The sequence below is a fragment of the Psammomys obesus genome, unplaced genomic scaffold, assembly GCF_907164565.1.
Source record: "Psammomys obesus unplaced genomic scaffold, mPsaObe1.curated_primary_1811, whole genome shotgun sequence".
Lineage (NCBI taxonomy): Eukaryota > Metazoa > Chordata > Mammalia > Rodentia > Muridae > Psammomys > Psammomys obesus.
In genome coordinates this window covers 15,154,063-15,181,295 of record NW_026592548.1, presented here as the reverse complement: position 1 = coordinate 15,181,295, position 27,233 = coordinate 15,154,063, and the positions used below count along the sequence as shown (strand labels likewise).

Genomic DNA, 27,233 nt, shown 5'->3' with positions numbered 1-27,233 from the left:
GTGTGTGTGTGTGTGTGTGTGTGTGTGTGTGTGTGTGTGTGTGTGTGTGTGTGTACTCACACACAAAAGATTATGTGAATAATTGGGAGACCAGAAAACCTTAGCCATACCCTTGCTTAAACCTTTGGTACCTTTGCTCTCATGGGACTCCAAGAAGTGTGTGTTTCTATTACTTTATTAGTTGTCCAGAAAGGGGAGGTACTGTCAGCATTTATGCCTGCCACTTCACCAATCTAGTCAACTGTAAACAAGTGCTTTGGATTATTTAAGTTACATAGAATGTTCTAGGGGGTATTTCCATTCTTGAGAAAGTGGGTATTCCAAGGGTGCAATGATCGTATTGTTGTTGAAGGCATCTGACTGAATTTATGGAACAGTAGTCCTAATGGGTTAGCGGTGACTGGTAGTAAATGCTAACGTTCCGTCCCAGTATTCTCTTATGGTGGTTTTCCTCCTGGGGACACGGGATGCTGGGGAGCATTTTTCAGTTCCATTTGTCAGCACTGGAAGCCTAAGTCCTTGTACTATCTAGTGGGTCAGGCTGGGATTTGTTAACTATCCTACAGAGGGTTTGTGGCACAGAGAAGTAGCTACTCTAAAACATAGGCACTGCCACAATTAAGTCCTGAACTAGCCAGACGATATGAGCCTGTTTTGCAATCTAGAAGATGCCAGGTAGCATTCTGGTTTTAGTATATGTACATGTTTTATATCATTTGTGTATCACCATATATAATGAGAAAATTTTGAAAACAATTCTTTCGAGTCTCCAGAAGACATTTGACTGCCCATGTGTGTCTGATACTTGTCAGTTGTGCCTGTGTGGTTTCGGTCACGCTAAGTCTTCCAAGGCTCAGCAGGTCCAGGTGCACGCTATTCCCATAAGTACTTTCTTAAAGCTAGTAACTGCTGCATTTGCATTCAGATCTTCATAAAAGCTCTTTTGTCTGAGATTCTAGACATCAGGCTTCTACATTAGTAATATGTGCCTTTTGATGTTGTCTAATCCAAGAAAAAAACAAACCAAACTTAACCCATTGCTTCTTGTATAATAATGGCACTGTAAACACAAATATAATCTGCACATTTTTTTCTCGAGCAACCTGCCTTAGTACTAAAGAAAACCATATTCAAATGTATGATAACTTACTATAACAGACAGGGTTTTATTTTGCCTTCAGACCAAAAAAAAAAAAAAAAGGAATCTTGACCAAATCTTTTAAATGCTTGGTGGAAGATATACTGCTAAAGTTGTGTTTTTTACAAAATAATCATAGATTTGGGGGCCCTACTATTACAGGGTAAATTTTAAAAAGATTACCAATCATTGCCCAGAAGAGATACAGCAAGTGAATAATAAAATTTTCTTCTAAGACAAGAAAATACATGCAGGCCAGGTATCACCCAAAAAGGTAGGCTGACCTCTTTAAGTTCAAGGACAGACTGGCTTACATAGCAAGTGTTCCAGGCTAGGCAGGGCTGCATAGTGAGACCCTGAAACCCTGCTTCAAAAAAACAAACAGAGGAAATCCATGTATAGTCATCAGATTTAAATTTCTGTAATGGATACTTGGAGCCGTAGTTGGCTTTTTTAAATTTCATTTTGTTTTTTGATTTGAGTTTGATGGGTATGTGGTCATTTTTCTAAAACCAAATATTTAGTAAGTCATGACTTAGGTCCTATATAGACCACAGTTTAGATGGAAAGCAAAGGCACTTGTGCATTTTGCTTAGCGACCAGCTTGTTGTGTCCTGTTTTGCTACTGAGTGCACGTAGCCAGCTTCACAAGTGCAAGTGCAGCAGCTGGACTCAGCTGGACAGGACTTAACTCACCTGCTCTTTGGACTAGTCAGGCAAAGACAAAAGCCCCTGCTGTGAGAACCCTTCTAATTCAGGAAGACAAACATCCCTCAAATGCAGAGCTATTTTACTCTGTCCTTTCCTCTGACCAACCTTACAAGTGTATTAATGTAGGAACATAGTTCCCAAGGTTATAGGAAATGGCAGGTAGCACTGAATAAAAACAGCAGTTTCAGTTCTGAGGCCTACCATAGACAATCTTCCAGTGAGAATCCAGGTCTGATCTGTAGGCTTTGATTCTTTACCTTAATTGCTCATAATTATTCTCTCCTAGGAAACAGCAGTTTTGTTGGCATGTAAAGCTTCAGTTTCCTCAGAGCCAAGCGGAGTATATAGAGAAAAGGTATGGTTCCCTACTATCCATTAAGAACGCTTTACTTTAAGGCTCTGTGCTTAAACAGGTAAGTAGCTGAATGAATAACCTGAGCTGCTTGTGACGGTGAGAGTTACCTGCAGCTGAGCCCATGCATGCAGATCAAATCAGCTATGATGCTGAGCAGGAAAGCAGGTCTACAAAGACTCCATGGACATGGTTCTGTCTCGGACTATGAGAACTTCCAGAAGACTAAGTAGAATCCATTTCAGGAACGTCTACAAAGCGCATAGAACTCAAAGGGAAAGAGTTAGCACAGACTAGATTGGAATTATGTGAGCAGGGACTATGTGATCTGAATCAAGAGGTCTGAAAACTGTTTCTTTGAAAGACAATCCAAAATTCTACTGTGGAAAAACTCCTCTATAGTGTTATATTTCTCAGAAAAATATTGTAGGAAATGTGTATATACAACCCAATACATCTAAATATGTATGTATAATATACCATAATTTAATATTATTAAGGTTATTAAGGCTTGCTTAGGTTATTTGACTATTTCCAAATATCATGCACAGATTTTATTAACTGTGTTGCGTATGTTCTTGAGTTAGGAATAAATCTAAATTGATGTCAGGGAGTGTGCTCAGCATTGTCCCCACTGTGCACTGTGTCTTTCTTTGAAATCATCACAGGGAGTTAGTGAAGAATTTATTACCAGCCTGAAGGCAGGGCTGGTCTTAATACAAAGCAGTGTGATGGCAGTTGTTCAGCGAGCTAATGGCTAAGGGAAATTACTCTTTCAGAGGAGTCTTAATTTTGTTATGGAGCGTTTTATAGAAATGTAAGGCTATGTGAATATACAGGAAAGTTTGAAAGCTTACCATGGGCTTCATTTTAGGAAAATTGGTATCAGCTTTTAAGCTAGTTTGTGGCTCTGATTGAATGAACTGCAACCTTCTGAAAGCTTTCTTTAGTTGTATTTCTATGAGCTTCATGTATGTTTCAGTTTTAACTTGTTAAAATTTGAACATAGATGTATGTTAAAGCAGCTTCATATTTTTATAAGTAATTGATAAGGAGATTTTCTAAATTCTCAAAGACTCTATAATGTGCTCCTCCAATGTCTTTCTGTGCATTTCTTCTACATATTTTATCATGAAAGAATGTTATTTTCTTTATTTTCCAAGAATAAAATAAAGGGTCCTTGTTCAATTTTTACACCAAACTTAGTAATTTTAAGTTAACACTTAATAGCAAATTATAAATAATAATTCAGCTATTTTTCTTTTCTATCGGAAAGAGTACCAGATAATAAAACTATTAATGAAATTCTAAAACCTTACATCGATCCTGAAAAGTCTGATCCTGTGATTCGTCAAAGGTATGTTTCAAAATTCTCGTAAGCTTTTGGCATGATTTTTAAAACGTGATGTGGTTTGTGCACTTGCATGCGTTCGTGTGCTGCAGAACATATGGGGTTCAGAAAGCTGGGGAGAATGGGCTCTCTCCTTACAACATGTGGGCCTCAGGGTGAGAGCTCAGACCACCAGGGCTGACCACAAGCATCTGTACCTGCTGTGCCATCTCACTGGGTGCACATGTTAAAGTATTTTTTAAGTGTGTATTTATTATGGGAAGCTGTGACTGTATTTAATTATGTTGGAATTTTACTAAAGTTCAGTCACTGTAGCCATTCCCATTTACTATACCACATCAGTCAGGCAATAATGAAGGTGGCAATTCATGTAACTGTCACAGCAGCTCTGTGTGGAGAGACACCAGCTCTTACCTATTTTATACGTGGAAAAACTAAGTCTTAAGTAGGTTAAGTAACCTCCTCTGTCTAATAAGCAGGGAAGCTAAGATTCAGACCCCTGTAGTACTATCAGACTGAAGTCTACAATCTCAGCCTTAGAGCAGACTGCCTTTCACGTTGAACCAAAATGTTTAAAACTTAAAACTTTTCTAGTAAGTCTTAAAGACAGGAAATTATATTTTAGCCAAGTCCTCAAAGAACTGAAAAAGGTTACACTTTGCCTCCAGAAATTCAGCATGGTCAAAATTGGCCAGCATAACATAGTGGAACTTTCCACTATGTTATGGATATGAATTAAATAGCTGGATATATTAATTAAATTGCTGTGTCTCTCTGCCTCTTACTAACTGTGTGATCAGAGCAAACTGCTTCACTACCACGCCTTAATTTTCCCATGTGTGGAATGAGAATAATGCTAGATAGGGAATTGGGAAGCGTCAAAGAGAGAAGTATGATGTCCTCAGGATCTGGTGAGCACACAGCAGTGCTCAGACAGGAAGCTTGCTGGTGAGGTAGTTTTCAGTCAGTGCAACTTTATTCTGTCCAGGAAGTCTGTCCCAGATGGGAAAGCTGGTTTGGTTCCTGGGGGTTTGAACTTTACACCTGGTATGGATCCTAAGTGTCTGCTCTGATCCAGTTGCTTCTCACTATTGAAAAAGGCAGTGCCAGGCACACTCCTGCAAGCCATGGGTGAACTAAGCCCTGTCTTTGGGACAACTGCGACAGTTAAAGCTTGATTGATTGGCAGTCTGGTTATTATTGTCGCTCAGATACTTGACATTAATAAAAAGCATCTGTTTGTTACTCAACTGAAGACAATATATTGGTAAGCAACTAATATTTTCTGACACAAGTATAGTTTTTAGCACATGTACTGACAAAAAAAAAAAAAAATTAAGATCTCTAACCAGAGTAAAGGAAAGTATTTTTTTTTCATATCTTGCTTAGAAAACGTTTTTGCTTTTTTTTCCTCTATTCTTAGATAGATGAATTATAATCATTATTAGCTGGTTATACATGCTTTTGTTCATAAAGACTGTTTTTAAATAGATTAAAAATTAATTAATACAATGTTTTATTTCAGATTGAAAGCCTACGTGCAATCACAGACTGTGGTCCAAATTTTAATGAGGGTTGAAAATATGCAGCAAAATTTGATAAGGTAAAATTGGTTCCCTTTCTTTATGTTTGATGAAAGAGCTTAATTAGGTTAAGTAGCTAACTATTATACTAATTGGCTGTCAACAAAAATCTAGGCTTTTCACTTTCAAGTTAAAATAGTGAAATAATCACACTTATAAATTTGATAGCAATCACCCCTTTGATATTTATTTGTTTTTGGTTTTTTGGGGCAGGATTTCTCTGTATAATAGCCCTGGCTGTCTTGGAATTTGCTTTATAGACCAGGCTGTTCTCAAACTCATAGAGATCCACCTGCCTGTCTCCTGAGTGCTGGGATTAAAGGTGTTCACCACCACACCTGGCCTGAATATTTTAAAATATCCTCAGATGCAACTAAAAAGTTCTCAGACTCACTTAACTTACCTCAAGAATATATAGGAATTCCAATGTTTACATTTATCATTTTGGAAATACAAAAGCTCACATAATCAGCTGGCTGTTGCCTACACTCTCATGGACAGAGAAGGATTTCAACAAACCGTGAGCTGAGAAAGTATTATAGGCTTTGTTCTTCACTGATGGCTAGATCACCTCTGGATATGTGTCTGTACCATCGAGCATTCGACAACTCCTTGTCCTAGCCCACAGCTGTGGGATGATACTCATTTGGGTATAGAAGAATAAGAGAGACACGGAAGTGCTGTCCACTTGGATCCTGAAATCACTGAAAGGACAGAAAATATGAGGGAAATGATTATCTGATCTCAGATAATTGCAGGTAGCAGACATAGTCACTGGTTTAGGGACTGTCTAGGATTTGTTCATTGTATCAGTATTTGACTCAGATTACTTTTATAAAATGAAATAATACTCAGTTAGTTTTGGTATGAGCTTGACATAGTCACCTTATAACTTACCTATTTAGGTAGCCTGATTATTCAGTTTTACCAGAGCTAGGTGGGCAGCCTGTAGCACTTTAATAGAAGGAAATGATTTGTCTTCTGGGTTTGTTTGGATATTGGTTATTTGGTTTGTTTGGTTCATGTATTTTTCCATTTTACTTCCTTCATTAACTGAGGTAAGGTTTATTCTACTTGGATTTAAGTCAAGGTATATTGAGCTGTGGATAGTGAATAAAGTTAGTAAGTACTCATTAAACTAGTCAAATTTGGCTGTTTGGCATAATACTTCTAAAACTCAAGGAAATCAAAGTATTTTTGATAAAAAGGTAATTGTAGAATACTCATTTAAAGTACAGGACAGACTGCTGGATTCTGATAGCAAATATTTTAGCAGTGAAAGAGCAGAGAGGACAGAAGGGCGCAGAGGTGCTTCTCAGGGGACATGATGCAAAGGGAGAGAGAGAAGCAGGTTGTCAAGTTGCATAGAGGACAGTAGTCCTGCAAACCAGGACTCATCTAGAAAGCAGTCAGACTGTAAAGACTTTATTAATCAATCCCAGCAGGTGAACCTACAGGTAACCTCATTTTCTGCAACTGTATTTTCACAGAGAATGAGCAGTTTTTATTAGTCACATAACTGATCCCTTTTCTGGAAACTGAGCTCCAGTAAGAGATAATAATTGTCTTCCAGAGTATGTAATTTACAGAGAACTTACAGACAGGTTTGCTTTACATTAAAACATTCCATATTACACCTTATAGGCCAGATTTCTTCTCCCCACCCCTCAAGGGTTACTTCGGCTTTTATTTTGCATGTAGAACCACAGGGTGCCTTGCCTGTTGTCACCCTAGAGATTACACTAGAGTTACGAGGGCTCCAGACCCCAGCTGGGATATGAGGTGACAGAAACAGTGATCCAGACCAATCACATGATCACAAAGCTGTGGTTTCCATCAGGGCTCCAGGTGCTCAGGCGTGGCTTCAGAGTCTAGCGACATGGAACGGACAAGGACTGGGCCAGCTTTGCACTGACTCGATCATATCAGGGAAGTGAGGATCAAAGCAGCTGATGGTTCCAGGGATCTCCATCCCATGCTTTGCTTGGCCAGAGGGTTCCTGACGGACCTGCCAGGAAACTTGGCCTTGCTGCCCAGCTCTTCCCCGGTCCTAAGGATCTGATTATACATGGCCAGGCCCTCAGATCATAGGCCAGATTTCTTGATTATATTATTCTCAATAAATATCTATTCTGATATGTTGACTTGACAAAAATATATCAGCTTAGTATCATACTAAAATGGTGTGAATGTAGAAGATTGTCATTTTAGTTTGCTTTGTTTTGGTTTTAGCATCCTAAAGACTATTTCCTTGGTAAAAGGAGGAAATGTGTTCTGTGTGACGTTCCCTGTGGCTGACACTTGTCTGTGTGTGGCATCATGTTTTTAAGTAAAAGCTTCTTTTAGCCAATATTTGCTCTAGGAGGCATGCTAAGCTCAGTGTTAGCTGTCTTTGCAGGCTGCTCCCCCCAGGGCACAGATACTCATGTTGATTTACATTTCTTTTAAAATAAATTGGGTCGTGGAGCAATATGAGATTTTTAGAAGCTTGTTGAAGATGGCAGCAGCAGCAGTTACATCTGTACAAGTGGCTCCTGAATCTAGATGTACTTGCAACCCTTCTCCCTAATTCCCAGACCTGGTCTCCAGCTATCTTCACTTGCATATCTCATTAAATCTATTACTTATTGTGTCTGTATATCATTACAGCGCATCAGTTTCTTCCTGGTGTGTGTTTATGTGTGTGTGTGCGCGCGCATGTACACATGTATTACAGTATGTGTATGCATGTATATGGGTGGATGGGTGTGTGTGTTGTAGTATGTGTGTGTATGGTATAGTGTGTATGCATGTATATATGTGTGAGTGTGTGTGGTATACTGTGTGCATGGTTCAGTATGTATGCATGTATCTGTGTGTGAGTGTGTGTTGTAATGTGTTTATATATATGGGAGATATGGTATATGTGTAGTGGGTTAATAATGTTGCTGGCATTTAGTAAGCAATCATCAGTCTGTGGTCCTCTGCTATTGGCATTGTCTCGTAAGCATAAAAAGCTGTGGACACAAGCATCTTCGATCAGTTCTGTCTTGCTGCCCTTCTTTATGCATTTCCTTCATAGTGAGTCTTGTGAATGTCCTTTCTCTGTTCTTCAAGCTACATTAGTGCTTACCAGTATCTGCTATGGCACCCTCTTTTTTTTCATTGTCCTTTGAGCTTCAAAAACTGTTTATACTTTTCATTCATCCTTAACATCTTTATAATCCTCTCACATCCTGTCATATATTTCATCACAATAAAACATTATGTGTGATGTTAAACTTTCTTTTAAGATAGTGACTGCTTTAGGCACCTTCATCTTTATTTTTTCCTACTACTGTGTCAGTGACTTTCCTAGAATGGAGTGTAAATCCTAATCTTGGGAGTGGTAAAATGGCTCAGTCAGTAAAATAACTTGCTGTGCAAGTATGAGAACCTGTATTCATTCGCCAGCATCCACGTTAAAAAGCGGGGTATGCAACCCTACATCTGACAGAGGACTGATATCCAGTATATATGAAGAACTCAAGATGTTAAACAGCAACAAATCAAGTAATCCAATCAAAAAATGAACTACACAGCTAAACAGCGAGCTCTCTGTAGAGGATTGTAGAATGGCAGAAAAACACTTAAAGAAATGCTCAGTGTCCTTAGCCATCAGGGAGATGCAAATCAAAATGACCCTGAGATTTCACCTTACACCAGTCAGAATGGCTAAGATCAAAAAATCAAGTGACAACACATGTTGGAGAAGTTGTGGAGAAAGGGGAACCCTCCTCCATTGCTGGTGGGAATATAAACTTGTACAACCACTTTGGAAATCAATCTGGCACTTTCTCAGACAATTAGAAATAGTGCTTCCTCAAGATCCAGCTATACCACTTCTAGGCATATAGCCAAAAGGTGCTCGAGTACACAACAAGGACATTTGCTCAACCGTGTTTGTAGCAGCTTTATTCGTAATAGCCAGAACCTGGAAACAACCCAGATGTCCATCAATGGAGGAATGGATACAGAAATTGTGGTACTTTCACACAATGGAATACTACTCAGCAGTTAAAAAACGAGGAAATCATGAAATTTGCAAGCAAATGGTGGGACCTAGAAACGATCATCCTGAGTGAGGTATCCCAAAAGCAGAAAGACACACATGGTATATACTAACTTAAATAGACCTATAAGATAGGATAAACATACTGAAATCTATAAACCTAAAGAAGATAAACAAGAAAGAGGACCCGGGGTAAGATGATCAGTCCTCACTTAGAAAGACAAATGAGATGGACATTGGATGTAGAAGAAAACAAGTAACAGGACAGGAGCCTACCACAGAGGACCTCTGAAAGACTCTTCCTGGCAGTGTATCAAAGCAGATATTAAGACTCATAACCAAACCTTGGGCAGAGTGCAGGGAATCATATGAAAGAAGGGGGAGTTAGTAAGACCTGGAGAGGACAGGAGCTCCACAAGGACCAAATATATCAGGGCACAGAGGTCTTTTATGAGACTGTTTCTCCAACCAAGGACCATCTGTGGAAATAACCTAGAACACCTGCTCGGATATAGCCCATGGTAGCTCAGTTTCTAAGTGGGTTCTCTAGTAAGGGAACAGGGTCTATTTCTGACATGAACTCAATGGCTGGCTCTTTGACATCCCCTACCCCCCGAAGGAGGAGCAGCCTTGCTAGGCCACAGAAGAGGACATTGCAGCCAGTCCTGAAGATAACTGATAAGCTGGGGTCAGATGGAAGGGGAGGAGGTCCTCTTATCATTGGACTTAGAGAGGGGCAGGGAGGAGATGAGGGAGGGATGGTGGGATTGGGAGGGAATGAGGAAGGGGGCTATGGCTGGGATACAAAGTAAATAACCTGTGATTAATTTAAAAAAAATACTAAAACAAAAAAAAGTAAAAAAAAAAAAAAAAAAAAAAAGCTGGGTGTGATCCTCACCTGTAATCCCAGTGCTGGGGAGGACCGCACCGGAGATTGTTGGCTGGTCAGCATAGGCTATTTGTTGAGAGGTCTGTCTCAAAAACAACATGCACAGCACCTGAGGAACATTGCCTCTTTCATCTATACATTTGCACAAATGCACAGACACACCAAAATACTTATATAAATCTTGATTTTTTTTTTCACCTCTGCCATTGTAGCACCTACAGACTATGTGTATGAACAAATATGACTGTGTCCCAGTAAAATATTTTCACAAAAATAGTGAGTTAGGTCTGGCCTGTTGTAGACTGCTAACTACTGTTCTAAAGGATTATTAAACAATCCTTTGAGATTTTATATCATCTCACAAGTTACATGTTTCATGAAAAATGAAAAATATCTTAAGGGTCCAGTAAAATAGGTGCAACTTTTCTGAAGGGCAGGGCTTCAGACCTAATGTCCCAGTGCATTAAGATTGATCAAGTCTGCACTTTACATCCATTTACTTGAGTCACTGAGCCCCTTCCACGTGCCGCTGCAGTGCTGAGCCTAAGGGTACATAGACTTGTAAAGACTTACCCTTCATAAATGTCAGCTGCAGGCTCGGGGTGGAAGGCGCCTTAGTAGTACGTATTGTGATAGGTATGTGTTTGAAATAAAAATACTGGATACTCAATTAAGAACATGAGCATCAGTTTGTGGACATTTCAGACTTACTTTTTGTTGGAAGCACAAATCAGTTGCTTTCAAACTGACATGTATACTAAACATGTGGACTCAGAACTGAAGCATCATCTAGGCTTTGGCCTCAAGGATCTCAATGCTACTCTTCCTGAAAAGACTACCTCATTGTATTTCCCACTATGCTGGCTTTAGTTTGGAACACTTGTGCTTGCAACCAGAAAAGGGGGGGGGGGAGCTATTTCCTTTGAATTTTTTTATTCCCATGCTGAATTAATTTTTTAATTTAAATGTTTACATATCTATTATGAAATTTTTAAAATTATACTCAGTTAGGTTAAGAACTGAGATACTCTCCTTTAGATAAGTTGATTTTTCCTATGTGAAAGCCTCAATAAAGGTTCTCCTGACTATTTTCTTGTTTTGCTTGGGGATTGGGAACTTTCGTTTCACCACTTCTAGGTAGTTAAAGGCCATCCTCTTTGAGAGAGCAAAGCTAACTTCTTAATTCATGTCACTTGATGAGATTCTAACAGCTCAGCTGTGTCTGCCTCACCAAGTAGGCTTACCACCCCTCTCTTTGTTTCTTGTCAGCCCAATCCCCTTCTGGTCAGTTTTTCTCCCCCACCACTAAGCTCCTGCACAGCTGAACACATGTTTTGAGATGCTCCTCAGCTTTCAGTGCCCATTATAATCCCCCCTCCCCCAGGATGCTTCCTGGATGTCATCTTCCAGCTCACCCATTGAGAGAGGCCTGGTCTAGTACATCTCACACAACTTCAAACTTGTGTCTCAGGCACTGATCACTCACTCTTGGGGCAAAAACACCAGCCAGGTGACACACTCCTTGAGGATATTTTTGGATCTCAATTAGTGTCTAACAGGTTTTATTTCCATGGTGTGAGTATTTGGTAGATGTATGTTCAGTTAGTTTGAAGAAGTGTGGGGAAAAGATGTCCCCTGACATTAGCATGGATTTTTTTAATCAGTTTTTTACATCCTTAAAGATACTAGTCTGTACACTCTGCTTGACTCTACAAGAAATGGAAACTTAAATGATTGTTAGACTTACAGAGAAATTGAAAACTGTACTTTGCCAATTTATGATAAGGAAATGTATATATATATTAAGATTTTAAAATGGCTGTTATAACCTTGAAGATTTCTTAGAATTAGCTAGGAAAGGAAGGCTTAATGAAGACCATGAGTTTGCTGTCTGGATAGTTATCTTAAACTTTCTCTTGCTTTTTGCTTGTTTTTTTTATTTGATTATGCCGATTAGCTGGTAATGGGAAAGGGAAATCACTTAGCCTAAGCATCAATAATAACAAAAATATGTGGCTTTGGCACAAGTAAAAGCTGCTTGCATGTTGTATTGAGATTCATTTTTAATGAAATGTTAGTAATATGATAATAGTTCATATTTTTTAGTCCAGGAAAAAAAAAAAAAAACCTAAACAGTTAAAGTCTTAGAAATGAAAGTTACTAGGGTCTGGAGAGGTGGTTTAGCAGATAAGAGCACTTGTTTAGGAACATAGGCTTTGTGCATGTTAAGCAGCATTCCTAACTGTATTCCCAGCCCTTTTCCTTTTTCCTCCTTACTTTTTTATTGCACATGTATGTTTGTGTTGTGTACATGTGTTTGCATGTGGAAGACTGTAGTTGACACTGTCTTCAGTTGTACTCCACTTTTATTAAGGTGGGGTCTCGCTGAACCAGGAGCTCAGCAGTTGGACTAGTCTTAGCCAGTCAGGTTGTCCTGCCTTCTACATGCTGGGATTGCTGGTGGCTATCCTGCTTGCCTTCTCCAACCTACTGAGCCATATCATAGTTTCATAGACTGGCCTTGAGCTCATTCTATAAATCAAGCTGGCTTTGAACTTACATTCCTCCTACTTCAGCCATCTGAGTAGCTGCTATTTCTGATCTAAGTCAAAGTTTATAATTTTTTCAAGTTTTGTTAGTTGTGGCTCTAGAACAATTCATTAAAAATTCCTTCCAACTGCCCATTTGTCCCTGGAGAACATTGTTCTCTTGTCATCTACTGTCCCTAGTTCTCAAATCATTCTACCACCATCCCTTCCTCAATGATCCCCGAGCCTTGGGAAAAAGTGATGCAGATGTCCCCGTAAGGCTGAGCAGTCTGAAGTCTCTCGTGCTCTACACCCTGATCCTCTGTGGGTCTTTGTGTTAATCATCATCTACTGCAAAAGGAGGCTTCTCTGGTGGAGCTGAGACATGCACTGACCTAAGAGTATAACAATATGATGCCCTTTTAGCAGAGTAATATTAGGTTCTCCTTAGGGCGGAAGATCAGTCTAACTGCAGGTTCTTGATCCTAGTAATGGTGCCAGATAAGGGTTTCATTTTGTGGAACAGGCCTAAAATCCAACGATGGTTAAGCCCATGACATGTCTACCATTATTGTACCAGAATTTGGCCAGACCCATTGTTATTATAACGTTCAAAGGGTGCATAGCTGATAGGATTGATGGTCGCTTTTCCTTCTCCAGTAGCATAGCACCTTCCAAGACTATGAAAGCTAGTCAGCAGGGGCGAAGCTTCCAGGACAGTACCAGCTTGATTCTCTGCGTCCTGTGGTATCCTCAGAAGTAGAGTCTTCCCATCAATTTCTGGAGGATAACCAAGAGCATTGGCAGTAGCTTGTAATGTTTGGGGACATAGAGGACTTTACTGATCAGCAACTCGAAAAGAGGTAACCCGTTTCTGGTACTGGGCTTTTCATTTGTTAGCCTGTGGTAGGGTCCTTGTCATTCCCATTATAAGATAACCCCATTTGAACTCCTCAGTTGTAAATATGCACTCACAGCAGTTGTGACACCATGAACAAACCTGTATAAGCCCAAGCCAGACAGAATCCCAATATAGGGAGGAGAAGCAGACACAGCCTCACTACTGACTGAGGAGCTGTTGCCTAGGGATTACTGCCTAGAGAAAGTTAGTCTGTAGGGGTATGGCCTCTAGTATGTTGATCACACTCCAGTTGTGGACACACAGCTAAGAGTATTTGGGCAGCACAAACTGGACTTGATGGAAAGAGGAAGAAGAAGAGGAGGAGGAGAAGATGATCAAAATGCATTGTACAAAATTCTTAAATTAAGTAATAAAAAGGGGAAACTACATAAAAATAAGTATAAACCTTAAAACAACAAAATTTAAGATTATACAACCTAAAATTCTATTCCAGTATCTTACTGAATTCCATTATTCTACAATGAGCCATAATTTGAAAAACATTTAACCACCAGAAAACAATGAACTGATTTATACCATATTAAGTTTTTGGGCATTCCCCCCCCCCCAAAAAAAAAAAAAAAGTCAGAGGTTCAATTTTGTTCTTTTGGAATCAGTTGGTTGCACTTTTAACCCAGAAACCTAGATTGAGAAATATATACAACCCTGCTAAAACATAGGTTATGTCCTGCCTTTGGCAGATATGTATCAAAACTTAAGAGAGTTTTACAGCTGAGGTTGCCTCATTCAGCGAACTTACTTTGTAGTGGAAAAATACTGTGGACTTGAGTCAACTATTAAATTGTTATGTCTGGGAGAAGTTGAGCTTGGTTGTCGTATACGTAGGCAGTGTCAGAGCGGTGATCTAGAATGTCACTACCTGGATGAGATGTAGCATCGTATGTGACCCTCCTCTTCTTAAATCTCTTCTTGAGTGTGAAGAATAGAAGCCTGCTGCCCTAATTTTCTGGAACAGACAGAGAAGGTGAAGTTGGCTAATTTCTTTGAAAGATGGAAACAGAGCCAAGGTTATGCTTGGGGATCAGAACCTTATTTAACATCAGCCCCTGTGACACCTGTTGAGCCTACTGAGTGAGCCCTGCTGCCCTGTCCCTGCTTGGAGCAGGATCAGCTCCTCCAAGGGGAGGTTGAGCAGTAAAGCAAGAAGAAATGTCTGCGGCGTCCCTGAGGGCGAGAGGAAAGGCAAATGTAGGATTGTGAGTCTTCTAAACTTTGGTCGTTTATCCTCTGGCAGCTGAGTCATGCTAATGGAAGTAACAGTTGCAGAAATTTCAGAAAGATAAAGGTGTCCTTTGGGATTTGGTGACCCTAATGGCTTACAAAGGAGCTGAGCCTGAATGTTTTAAGAGTCTGGGTAGAACTGAACTTTTAAGACTTGCCTGGGGATGTTGGAAACAGAATTATTTTAAGTACTTTAGCCCCTTGAAAATAAACATGACAATACAACAGAGGTTTGGGGGTTGTGCTAAAAGTCATATTTTTACACTTTAGGCAAAATGCACAAAAAGGCAAAAATGTGCTAAATGCTTTCATGAGTGCTGTTCTTTTTTTACTAAGGAAATTCAGTGACTTTGTCCTGTAATTGTAACCTAGTGAAAAGCTGTGTCCAAGACTTGTATATAGGCTAGTCACTGAGCGCTCATAACTCTGAAGAAGGACCAACTGGAGAGATGGCTCAGAGGTTAAGAGCACTGGCTGCTCTTCTAAATGTTGGAAGTTCAATTCCCAGCAATCACATGGTGGCTCACAACTATCTATAATGAGATTGGGTGCCCTCTTCTGGCATGTGGGTATACATGCAAGCAGAACACTGTATAATAAATAAACCTTAAAAAAAAAAAAAAGCACCATCGCCCCTGTTTTCAAGCAGGAAACAGGATTAAAGGCGTGAAATGGGCTTGTGAGATGCTCGGCGGGCAGAGCGCTTGCTACACAAGTATGAACATCTTTAGTTTGACTCCCTGGTACCCCGGGAAAGTGGGCATTGCTCTCAATAGTAAGATGGGCAGCAGAGAAGGGAAGATTTCTCGATGCCCTGGGGCCAGCTAGTACGTTGTATGCAACAAAGAGACCGTATCTCAAGGTGGAAGGTGAGGACTGACCCCCCAAGGCTTTGTGCACACACATACATGCACATATTACACAGATGCCAAATAAACAAATATAAGTAAAATTTATCCAGAATCATAGACCACTGAGTGGCAGAGCAGAACTTTAACTCCATTTAGACTTTCTACTTCATTTAACTAAATTCCAAGTCCATAAAATGTTAACCCTGCATGTATTTGACAGGCCCTCTTTAAAAATGACTTCCATGGTGCACTTTTAGTCACTGGTACACAATGGTGTCCTAGAATCTGAGGAATTCAGACTTTGAGCTGAGAGCATCTGCACTGAAGTAGGAACTTCACAGTCAGCTGCCTGGAAAGCCTGAACTGCATGTTTACTGGCCCTTAGCAGCAGTGTTCCGGTGTTGAAGGCTAGTAACCAGGCAGGCCAAATACTAACTAAGACCCTGGAACAGGGGCAGCAGTAAGAAGAGCATGCTGCTCTTACAGAGGACCAGACTCTGGTACTGGTAGCTCTCAGTTGGGAGACTCACAGCCTCCTCTGGCCTCCAAGGGCATCTGCTCCATGGGATGTACACTCAAACACACACAGCACACAGATATAAACAAAAAACAGTCAGTAACCCAGCTTTCTGCGTGTTTGGGAAAAAAAAGTTTTTAATGCAGTTGTGTAGTGGACAAGCCTCTAAAATCTTTGGGTCCTTGTGTCTTCCATAATACCTGCTTGGCATGTGACATAGATTGGCTACTGGAGGCAAACAAATATAACCTGAACAGATCTGGGTATCCAGTCTATTATATGCCTGTGGTTTGTATATATCTGTGAATAGTCCTTTGCTGAGAGCGTGTTATTTATTCTCTGTCAGCAAGCAATAATATTGGGGTTTGAGTCCCATGTGGCTTTTACCAATCTAGAGCCTCTAAGTACAGACTGAATGCTATAAAATGCAGAAAAAAAACTTGAGATCAGTAGAATGGTCACTTCATTTGTGAAGTCCCTTAGAGGGAAGCTTGTGGTTAGGATTAACCGTGTAGAAGAGAAGCTGTTTCAAATGTGTACCTCATGCTGCCTAAAAAGTCCTGTCTGAAGCAGGGCATGGTAGTGCATGCCTTTCATCCCAGTACTTACGAGGCAGACACAGGTGCATCTCTGTGAGTTCGAGGTCAACCTGGTCTACAAAGCAAGTCCAGGACAGCCAGGACCATTACACAGGGAAACCTTGTCTCAAAAAGAAAAGTCCTATCTGAGATCTCTGGTGGTGTTTCCCTAAGGAAAGTTCAATTGCATTGTTATATACTATGCATTAATTTTATGCTCCGCTAACTGATACAGTCTCATGCTTTTCTTTGTGTAGCTAGCACTGGGGTTTATTCTCATAGTTGCTTTTTAATTTATTTTTAGCTTATGCATATGAATGAGTGTTGTCTGCATGTGTGTAGTGCACTTATGGGTATGCAGCACTGGCAGGGTTCAGAAAAGGGCATCAGATCACCTGGAAGGCAGTAACAGACAGTTGTGTGAGGGTTCTGGGAATGAAACCCAGGTCCTCTGCAAGAGCAATGAGTACAACTACTGAGCCAAGCCCCATGTTTATTTTTAAGGGAAGTAATGTTTGAAAGATGTGCAGCATTTGATCCTTGTATTCTGGACCCACTTGTGAAATCTTTTCTGCCCATCTGTCTTCTGTTACCAGGGAAAGAATGGTGTGTGAATGCAGATGCTGCTTCAGAAAGTGCAGTTACTTTGCATTTCATGCTTTTTTTAATGCTCTGTGATTCTAAAATAAATACTCCATTTCAGAGAAGAGTGATGGTCACAGAAGCTCACACATAGGCTCCTTTACATTCCTTTTCTCACTGCAATCCTCTGAGGAAGAGTGCTATAGTATGTTTGGCTCTGTGTTTCTAAAGCACTTCCATTTCCTGTTGCACAGGCCATCTTGGAATAGAGAAATTGCTGTTATCAGAGTTCATAACTCCATATACAATTATCTTGATGTTAATTAACAGGTACCAGCAATTTACTCTGAGTCAGAGCAGGTTGTAGTACATCCAGGTGACATCTTTGCTCCTGTGCCTTCACACCCCAGCATGCTTTTTTAGGGTTTATGTTTATTATTTTAATTATGTGTATTTGTTTAGGTGTGTGCATGTGAGTGTGGTGGGTGCCTGTGGAGGCCAGAGGTTGGGGCCCACTGGAGCTGGAGGCACAGGTGGTTGTGAGCCACTCAGCGTGGGTGCTAGGTTCCCTGCAAAGAGAGCCAACACTGTTAAGTTGTTAAGCAGTCTCTTCTGTTTCTAGTGTGCTTTCATGAGCAAAGGGAACAGTGGAATTGCAGCCAGCAGACTGCCGTGTGCATGTGGCCTAGGCTATGAGTGTCAAATGCCATTGGTAAAGAAGAATGTAGCTGGTGAGCCTCTTCTTAGTGCTTTCTCCTTAACCTGAAATGACACCCAGATGTCAGTGCCTTCCTACACTCGCCATTAGTGTGCAAGCTGACTGACACACTGCCCAGAAAGCAAGCAAAAGAGACTTGCGGATGCACCTTTAGTCCACTTCATCTTTCAAGAACTTAACAGTCTTACTCCTTATTGTGTGTTGTGAATTAACTGTTGAATATTATCAGCTATGTCATGATACCATGACCAATAAACTACAATTCTTAGATTTTTTTTTCACCTTTAGTGCATTCAGAAACCAAAACTATTAATGTACCAAAATGAATATAAACCAAATGTAATTGCATGGCAATGTAAACATCTGGAAAATGGTTATGAGTAGCATTGACTTTGTACAAAAGTGTTTGGCAGCCAGTTATTCTTTTAAAGTTCAAAGTAAATAGATTTGAGGAATTTGAATTTCATCTGTCCAAGAAAGTTCGTGATGCATTGAATATAAAACTCTTCATTTCTTAGTCTATATGAAAAGGAGGAGCTTGGTCTAGGTTTTTCCAAGTACGAATATCTGGTAGACCTTTTCTGAATGTACCATCTTGTAGTCATTGCCTAGACTAGCTTCAAACTTAACATCCTCCTGCTTCAGCCTCCTAAGAACCTAGATGCATGTACCACAGTGCTTGGTATGCATTGTGATTGTTTGCTGTTACTTGTTTCCCTAGGCAGGTGTAACCCAGAACTCACTGTGTAGCCTCTGCTGGCTCCAAAGTCATGATTGTCTCACCTCATCTTCTCATGTGTTGGGTTATAGGCCCCTAGTATACTTGTCAATTCGTTCTAAAACTTTGCCTGGTTTCTTAGAAGGCATTAAGTTTACATTAAGGAACTAACTACTGATTTAATGTTTACTACCTTTAAAACCTTTATAAGAAAATCTTTGATATATTTATTTAAGATTAATTTAAATTTTAAGGTTTTTTTTTTTCTCTTAAGATACTATGAACTAGATCCTTACAAAAGTCTTTTAGACAATTTGAGGAACAAAGTGATCATTGAATATCCAACTTTACACGTGGTACTGAAAGGATCCAGTAATGACATGCAGATTCTTCACCAAGGTAAGCATAGTTTGTTTTTTCTCTTGTCAGAGGGACAAGCAGTCATATGGCTGCTCCTACATGTCATATGTGTGTTTCTCCAGTGTGTTTATAGATATAGAAGAATTTACTGTGTATAGCAGCTAGTATTGTAAAGTACCAAGTAAGGGAGTGTCATTTCTACCCCACTAGAAAGTGTGACCCTCACAATGCTGACTGGAACGGGTGAATCGAAGTGTCTTGCTGAGAAGGATATTTTGGCTTCATTAGAATTGCCAGGCTATAGTTTACTGAATACTGTATACTCTAGTTTTCAACTGGAGATTCATGAAATGAGAAATTGCTGTTTCATATTCTCCCTTCTAGCAAAGGTGCTGCTGCAGGAAACTTTGTGTTTACAATCTAGGCTGTGGGTCTGGAGAGACCGGAGGACCCAAGTTAAATTTCCAGCACCCATGTGGCAGCTCACAGCTGTCTATAACCCTGTTTCAAATGATCTGATACCCTCATGCAGACAACACTAGTGCACAGAAAAAATAAGTAATTAAAAATAAAATAAAATTTGGGCTGCTGTGACCACACCTCTCTGCTTACTTCTTTAAACTCAACAGTGTTATTTCCTCCTCTTGTTTCTTTGGCCATAGGAGAGGCTGCTGGAACTGGAAGTGGTGTGTAATGATTGGTCTATAAAAACCACTTACCTGCAGTCAGCCGTTGATGAAAGTACCCAGTTGTGTTGCATACTACAGAAGACTAGGGCTTGATGAAAGCTCAGTAATTACTTAGAAGGTGATTACTCAGAACCCTTAGATAACATGTCAGCTGAGAAATAGTGGATACATGCCAGGCTGTATTGCAGCAGACTCCACAGACCCTTGTGTGGATCTGTATGTTTGAATAGTTTTATTCAGCATGTTTAGTTTGCACTTTGTTGCTGAGCGGGCAGTGGCCTGTTTGTAAGGTCTGCTCTCCATTTATATGGATGCCATCTTTTTCTTTCTTGGATAAAATAAATCAAAATTTTTCTGAGGATATTTTTTCAGTGCCACATCTTGAAACTAGATTCTAATTAGTAGATGTGGAATTTTTAATAGCAAATTATGAATCTGTAAGCCTTGTATTTATTCTAGTCTTTTTTTTTTTTTTTCCACAATTTGAGCATAGCCAGTTTTCTCAATTTGGGAATTTCTGTTTTAAGTATTCACTTTTACTCTCTTAAATTTTGTAAAATGTTTCTCTTCAACATGATTAACATAGTGTTAAGTCTTCTAAATGTTGGTTTCAGGGAAAGTTGTTGGGTGAGTTACTAGCCAGGCCAAACATGGGCTGTGTGAACAAACAGAGCACACACAGCTCCTCTTTCATGGTGTGTAGGAATAGCACATTAAAGCACGGAAGGCTTCCTGGGATGAAACGGTAAGAAAGGCTAATTCAGTCAGCCTGTACTGCAACCTCAAGAAGAATTTGCTACTTTATTTTGGACTTATTTACAGACACACACACACAGCCAGCTCGTCTTTCTCTGTAAACGAGTGTCTAGGGCTGCAGCTGCAAAGAGAATCTGACAGAATTCAAGGATCCTGCCCAAGCTGTCACATCCTAAGTGCACCCCCCTTCACAGTAAAGGCAGGGCTTGTAGACATGCATTTATTTTCCTTAGCACTGTTCCTTTGTGCAGTCCTGTAGGAATATTCTGCAAGGTAGCTCCGTGATGGGTGCTGTTCTCTGTGAACAGAGCGTTTTCTTTGGAAAGCACTGAAAAATTTACTCTCTCCAAAGGTGAAAAAAAGTTGAATTTTTATCCTGAGAATCAAGTTCTGTTTCAGGGGAAATGTGTTTCTGGAAAATGTAGTCTACAGTTAATGTCTATTACAGTGTTTGGTTGGTTGGAGGTTGCCATAATTAACTCTGCCTATATTAATAGGCAAAGAGTTTTGGTATTTGTTTGTTTGCTGGTATTTGCTTCTCCTTTTAACAAATGAAAAGGGCTAACTGTAAAGCTCAAGTGCTGGGCAGAAGGGAAACGTGCTGGCCACCATGCCCATGCACATACCATCTGGCTCCTGTGGAGAGCAGTGTCAGAGCCTACACAGGCCCTCCACTGCTGACACCCCAGTGGCAGATGGGCGTGACTTGAGAAAGCAGGCTGTGCTGTCTTTTAAAGAAAAGGACAGAGCCCTGTGAAGAGACAGCTAGGCAGCTTTATAAAATAGTCAAAGACAAGGACCTGTGTGCTTCGTTGCTGTGGAGCTTCAAATCATAATCAGTGATGTTACCTGGCAGAGCACCTTTCATGTCACTGTCTTGGGAAAATAAATCCTTTGATTCACCCTGCTCTCCCATCCTTCCTTAACGCTCTTTGCTTTCTTTCCCTTTTGTTGTGCAGAGCCCAGGCACAGCTACAGCTATGTGTACAGTGGATGCCATGACAAACCCCTGCAGAGGAAGCCAGAGGACAAAATCATTAACTTGTAGGATCTCAGAGGAACTTGAAACGTTCTCCTGGAGTTTATAAAGCTTCCAAAATGGAGACTGCCTGAGGTGGCAGTATTTTGGTGCCTTACACATAGAAAGACTCACCAAATGCCGTTTTGGTTGCAATAAAACTGTAGATCTCAGTGAACCCCAAGGAACTGGTCAGTTGGATTGTGAGATAGACGTCCAAGCTTATGTTTCTAGCCTATGTGCATACTCTCTGAGCTTCCTTCTCTACCTCATGGAGACAAACAGTATAAAATTTAAGCAAAATAATCTGCTTTATTATTTCCCGATGATTTGGCTTTATGTAAGTTTGTACTTGTGTGCATATACTCACACTCACGTACAGTGCTGTCAAAAGCCAAAAGAGGATGTTGGTCCCCTAGGCCTGAAGTGACAGGCAGCTGTGAGCTTCTCTGTCCCTGCCCCATGTGTATTGGGTATAGGAAACCTATACCTAATTCTCTGAAAGGACAGTGAGTGCCCTTAACCCTGGGCCATCTCTCCAGACCCTAGCCATATTTTAACGTTAACAATTTTTAAAGTGTTTTAAATGTGTTATTTACTTTAATTTTCATGATCTATAAGGAAAGAGTAACATACAGTTAAAGGGTTCAGTATGCTACACCCTATGACACAGATCCAGGGAGGAGAGGTTGTGTTTTGGTCATGAAGGACTGGCTTCATGGTCCGGTTGGGTGTTGCTCACCCTCAGCATAGCAGAAGCTTCAGGGGTGCTCCATTTGTGCTCAGTTTTCTGTCCGCCCACATTCATTCACACATACTCATCATTAATTAAGTTTAAAACACACGTGTGGGCAGGCTGTGTACTAATGGCAATCTATTTGGTGTCATGAGTATGTGATCATAACTGAACTCTGGGGTCGGGTCCCAATTTCTTCCACAGTCGGGAAGCATGGAACCGCACAAAATATAATTGCCGCTTTCAAGTATCATTTCTGGATTTATTATGTTCAGAATTGTGTGTCCTCTGCCTGGAACATGACATGGTTTGGCTGTCCCTGTGAGCAGTGCTGTTGCTATGCATCAGAAGGGAGGAGAACTGAAGAGAAAACAAAACAGGCTGAGCAGTATAAACATCTGACTGTATGTTTATGTGGTTTTTTCCAGTGAAAAGTGAATCTACCCAAAAGCTTGGCAGTGGAAATTGAGCACTTGTAGAAGAAGGTGAAAGTTCCCAGATGGCTGAGAAGATGGTGTGTTGTGGACTGCAGGGTGACTGGGGGGCTGCTGCCAGTGGGCAGGTGGAATTTGTTGTTTGACTAAAAAAATTATTAAACAAGATAACTTTCTTCTTGGGAAAAAAGTGTATTTTATCGCCTTTTGAATTAAGTGACTTACAAAACCTCTTCTTTCACAGGATGAGCCCCTCATGAACCCGATTAGTGCAGTCCTTACTAGACTTCTAGTATGTTTATTTCTGTAAGCTGAAAACATTTTTTATTTGTTATGTTGACACAAGACCAAACCCAAGGACCACCTGTGTCAACCACGAAGGTGGCATTCCCTGTGTTTGCTCCTCACTGACAAGATTGCCACACAGCAAAGCATCTAGCCAGGAGAAGCAGCTCTCCAAGAGTTGTTTGGTTTATGTGTAACCCTTCTTAAGACAACTCTTCTAGTTGAGACACTCTCAGTCTTATGGGAAGATGAAGTAAGCAGCGTTCATCACTGTGTGCCGTGTTCAGTTAAGGTTGGCAGCCCCACACCGAGTGATCACTGGTGACCAGTGAGGCTGTGCACCTTCACACACACCTTGGGTCTTTTGCCAGGTGACTGATTGCTGTGAATTGATACGTCCAAAGGAAGCACCTATATGGAACTCCTCGGGGTGTTGATGAAGTGTTGGGGCGTAGTCATGTGTACATGTGCCCTGATCTCTATGTAAGCAGAAATTAAACTCTGATATAGCATGGGTATTTACACAGCTCTGAAACTTTAGTTTAAAAGAGTAAAGAATTACATCTGCACTGCATCTGGGCACTAATTTTTTTTTTTTTTAATTAATGAAAAAGAGGACCATGAATTTGAAAAAGAACAAGGGTTATGGGAGTGTTTAAAGGGAAGGAAGGGAGAAATGATGTGATTATAGTATAATCTCAAAAATAAAATTTTTAAAGTAATAAAATTGGACATTAATGCATATCATTTAGCTTATAAGTAGAATAAAATTCAGCTCAAAAATAAATCAGACTTTGAAGAAAAGGAACTATTAGAAATATAAGAATATTGTAAAATGAGCACAGGAGAAACTTGGAGTATACAAGTACATATGTAACTCAGGATAGAAATCATGGGTGTGGTGGCACATGCCTGTGATCCCAGCACATGGAGTCAGGGGCAAGTGGATCTCTGTGAGTTCGAGGCCATCCTGGTCAAAAAGTGAGTCCAGAACAGCCAAGGCTAGACAGAGAAACCCCCTCAAAAAATGAGAGAGTGAGGGCTGTTTTGGGAGGGAGGGAGAGAATGTGAGAGCATGTATTGGGAGGGAAAGAGAGAAAGAGATTACAATAGAAAACCAAAAGACAATAATAATAACCAAAGACCTTTGGTCTCAAAGTGCCACTGGAGTGTGGTTCATAGATAATGAAGCCATTGAAAAATGTACTCATATCCCGAGGCACCCTTGGAATCTGACATGGCAAGGGATTCGTATGGAATTATATGGTTCCCAGTACCACTAGAGAGACCACAAAGCTTGATATCACAGGATTCAGATTGATCCAAAAGAAAAATTTGTATCACTGAAATAGGCAGGAAGCAGAGATGGGGGAATTGAATCAAATTGTCCTGGACTTGTTTAGGGAACGGGATAAAGTATACAGAAAGAACAGGTGATCTGAGCATGTGGGGGAGAGGAATCTCCTAACAGTGCAATCTTGTTTTCATCTTGATTCTAAGAAAAGTGTTGAGCTCCATAAAACTGAATAACAGAGAAAGAATTTATTCTGTGCTTTCCTCTGCTTCCCAGGGGCTGGGGGCGGGCAGAGTTCACCTAAATATAACTGTCAGCTCACTTGACTAATATGCATATTTATTCCCAAACAGTTTATAATAAACACGCGTCATAATGAATGATCATGTTAGACTCAAAGGAGGTGAAGTTGGAACAGTCCGCTGAGGGCCCAGCAGGCAGTGGTATTAAAGCTCACTCTCGTTTCATTCGCTCTTTCTCTTAGATTCTGACAAATTCTGGAGTAAACAGGCTGTGAGACCAATGGCTAGTTCGCCATTCTGTAGTTTGTCCATGGAATGCACATTTACAAAAGGAAAGCAACAGCTGCCAGGCAGGTAATCCCAGTGTTAGAGAGGTGCAGACAGATAGTGCTGGGGCTTGCTGGCCAGCCAACCTGGCCTGACCTACTCTGGGAGTTCAAGGTCAGTGGGAAATGCTGTCTCAAAATTAAGGTAGACTGCACCTGAGGAACGACACCCAAAGTTACCCTCTGGCCTGCACACGCATGCACACTGCATCCTTTAGCCTTTGACAAGTATGCTGTATGAACTTAGTCTTCCCTATTTCATATTCTTGGTGAATAAATCAAGGCTCCGAGCCCCTTTTTTCTTTGCATACTTTGCTGTGATATTTCACTTGTAATCTCTAGAGTCACTTAAATATACCATCTTCAAATGGAGGAGGAAATTAAGGCCCAACCAGATTGAGGATTTTACTCAAGACCACTTAGAGCCAGTAGACAAGCCAAAACAGGTTGGGTTTCTGAACTGTTAGGCTACAGTCTCAGGTAGTCCCTGTCTCAGTCAGAGGCTATGTGGAATTGCTACTCTTTCAGGTTACTATGGCTTGTTGGTAGCTGAACATGCTATAGGCATTTGTTCTCTGTACTTTGGCCAGTTATGGGTTTCTGTGTTTACCACCTTCCACTGCACAAAGAAATTTCTCTGATGAGGTGACTGCTGCTCTAATCCATAAACTTGGTTTTGTTTGTTTTGAGATAGGGTTTCTCTGTGTAGCCCTGGCTGTCCTAGAACTCTTTATATACCAGGCTGGCCTCAAACTCAGAGAGATCCGACTGCCTCTGCCCCCCAACTGCTGGGATCAAAGGCATGTGCCACTTGTTTTCTTTTTGAAGACGAAATCTCCTAAACCGGGCAGTTTGGCACACACCTTTAATCCCAGCACTTGGGAGGCAGAGGCAGGCAGATCTCTGAGTTCAAGGCCAGCCTGATCTACATAGTGAGCTCTAGGACAGCAAAGTCTACACAGAGAAACCCTGTCTGGAAAACAAAACAAAAAAGCAAGATCTGTATTCTGGACTAGTGTCAAAATCACATGTAGCCAAGAATGATGTTCAGTACCTACCTGATTCTTCTTCTGCCTCCACCTCCCAAGTTCTAGGATGGTAGATACAGGTCACTCCACCCAACTAACCACATCATTTTTTAAATGGAATTGTTCATATTTTGTTACACCACTTTTCTCCATTGCTTCTAGCATGCTTAGCAGTTTCTTGTGTCTTTTACTGATGCTACTCCAAGTGTTTGCTGGTTTGGACATAAAAACTTCAGTGACTCCATTTAGCTGCTCATGTTAATAACAGTTTCTTTGATGAGCTCCAGAACATTGGCACATCTGGTCTTTTTTCATTGTCTCCCATGAATTGTCCACAGCTGACAATTGTCAGGGCTGTTGCAGCAGGTCTGAGGTAGCATGGCACTCCAAGACTGCCTGGCCAGTGGGTCTACATGGAAAGGACACAAGCATGCCAAACTGTCACTGACTGTTGTATTGACATGTCAACATCACAAGAATCATGTGCTCAGCCTGCTGGTGAATCCAGCTGAGCTATTGGGCTGTGCCTTTTAGACAGGACAGGCTTAAGGAGTAGAGTTTGCAGCTAATGGGAGATGGTGTCATTTCATGACCTTTTTGTAACTCTTGGGAAAGCCTTCAGAAGTGGAAATCGAATGGTTGAAGGAACTCCATGAAGGCAGCAGAACAGACAAAAGAAAGGTCTTCCAGAATGTAGGAGTGTTCATTTCATAGACTGGAGACAAATGCCATATACTCCCAAGAAGAAAACCAGCCCATGTGATTTTTATTTTTAAATAGCAATCTTCCTGTCTCCTGAGGGAGATAACAGAGACTATTACATGGTGGTTTCCCATTTTTATTTCAGAAAACTCAAGTTTGTCTCAGGTTTCTGTTTAGCACTCTAGTTATTTTTGCTGTTAGAAGAAATTGTCACAATCTGCTTCTTGGTATCTTGATTTGGGGGAGGAGAGCCTCCGTGAGCATTGGTTCTGGTTTAAGTCCATATGCTGTAAATCTGTAGTACAAAGGTGGTCCCTAAAGCCCGGTACTCTTTATTTTCCTAGAGCCCTGTGGTCTTCCTGATGACTGGTACTCTGTTCCTAAAGAAAAATAGGAGAATCGGGCCTCTGTGTTTTCAAGTATGGGGCCTGGCTAACCAGGTGCTGGGGTTCTGTGCTTCTGACCACTGTAAGAGAGACAGCAGCCTTTTCCATGTTCCTGACAGATTGGAAGGTGTTTTTCAAGTTCTCTGCTTCAGATCTCTCCCTGGAAAGGTTGGTCAGTTGTTCAGCCAACATCCTTGGCCTCTGCAGCTGTTGCAGCTTAGAAGCCTGTAATAGTTTCTGCCACATTTGGACCCTCACAAACAAAACTTCTAAGCACTGGAAATGGAA

The 27,233-nt window shown here is 40.7% G+C and overlaps 1 protein-coding gene across 2 annotated transcripts in view; it reads left to right on the top strand.

Annotated features, from left to right (window-relative positions):
* Positions 1–22,862, top strand: part of Znhit6 (zinc finger HIT-type containing 6) — a 42,269-nt gene extending 19,407 nt beyond the window's left edge. For both annotated transcript variants that reach the window (XM_055614429.1, XM_055614428.1), the window contains 5 exons: positions 2,136–2,204; positions 3,478–3,558; positions 5,078–5,155; positions 18,964–19,088; positions 22,677–22,862. In XM_055614429.1, coding sequence (XP_055470404.1) covers positions 2,136–2,204; positions 3,478–3,558; positions 5,078–5,155; positions 18,964–19,088; positions 22,677–22,717 — 394 coding nt within the window. In that variant the 3' untranslated portion in view covers positions 22,718–22,862. The remainder of the gene's footprint in view (positions 1–2,135; positions 2,205–3,477; positions 3,559–5,077; positions 5,156–18,963; positions 19,089–22,676) is intronic.
* Positions 22,863–27,233: the final 4,371 nt, after the last annotated feature.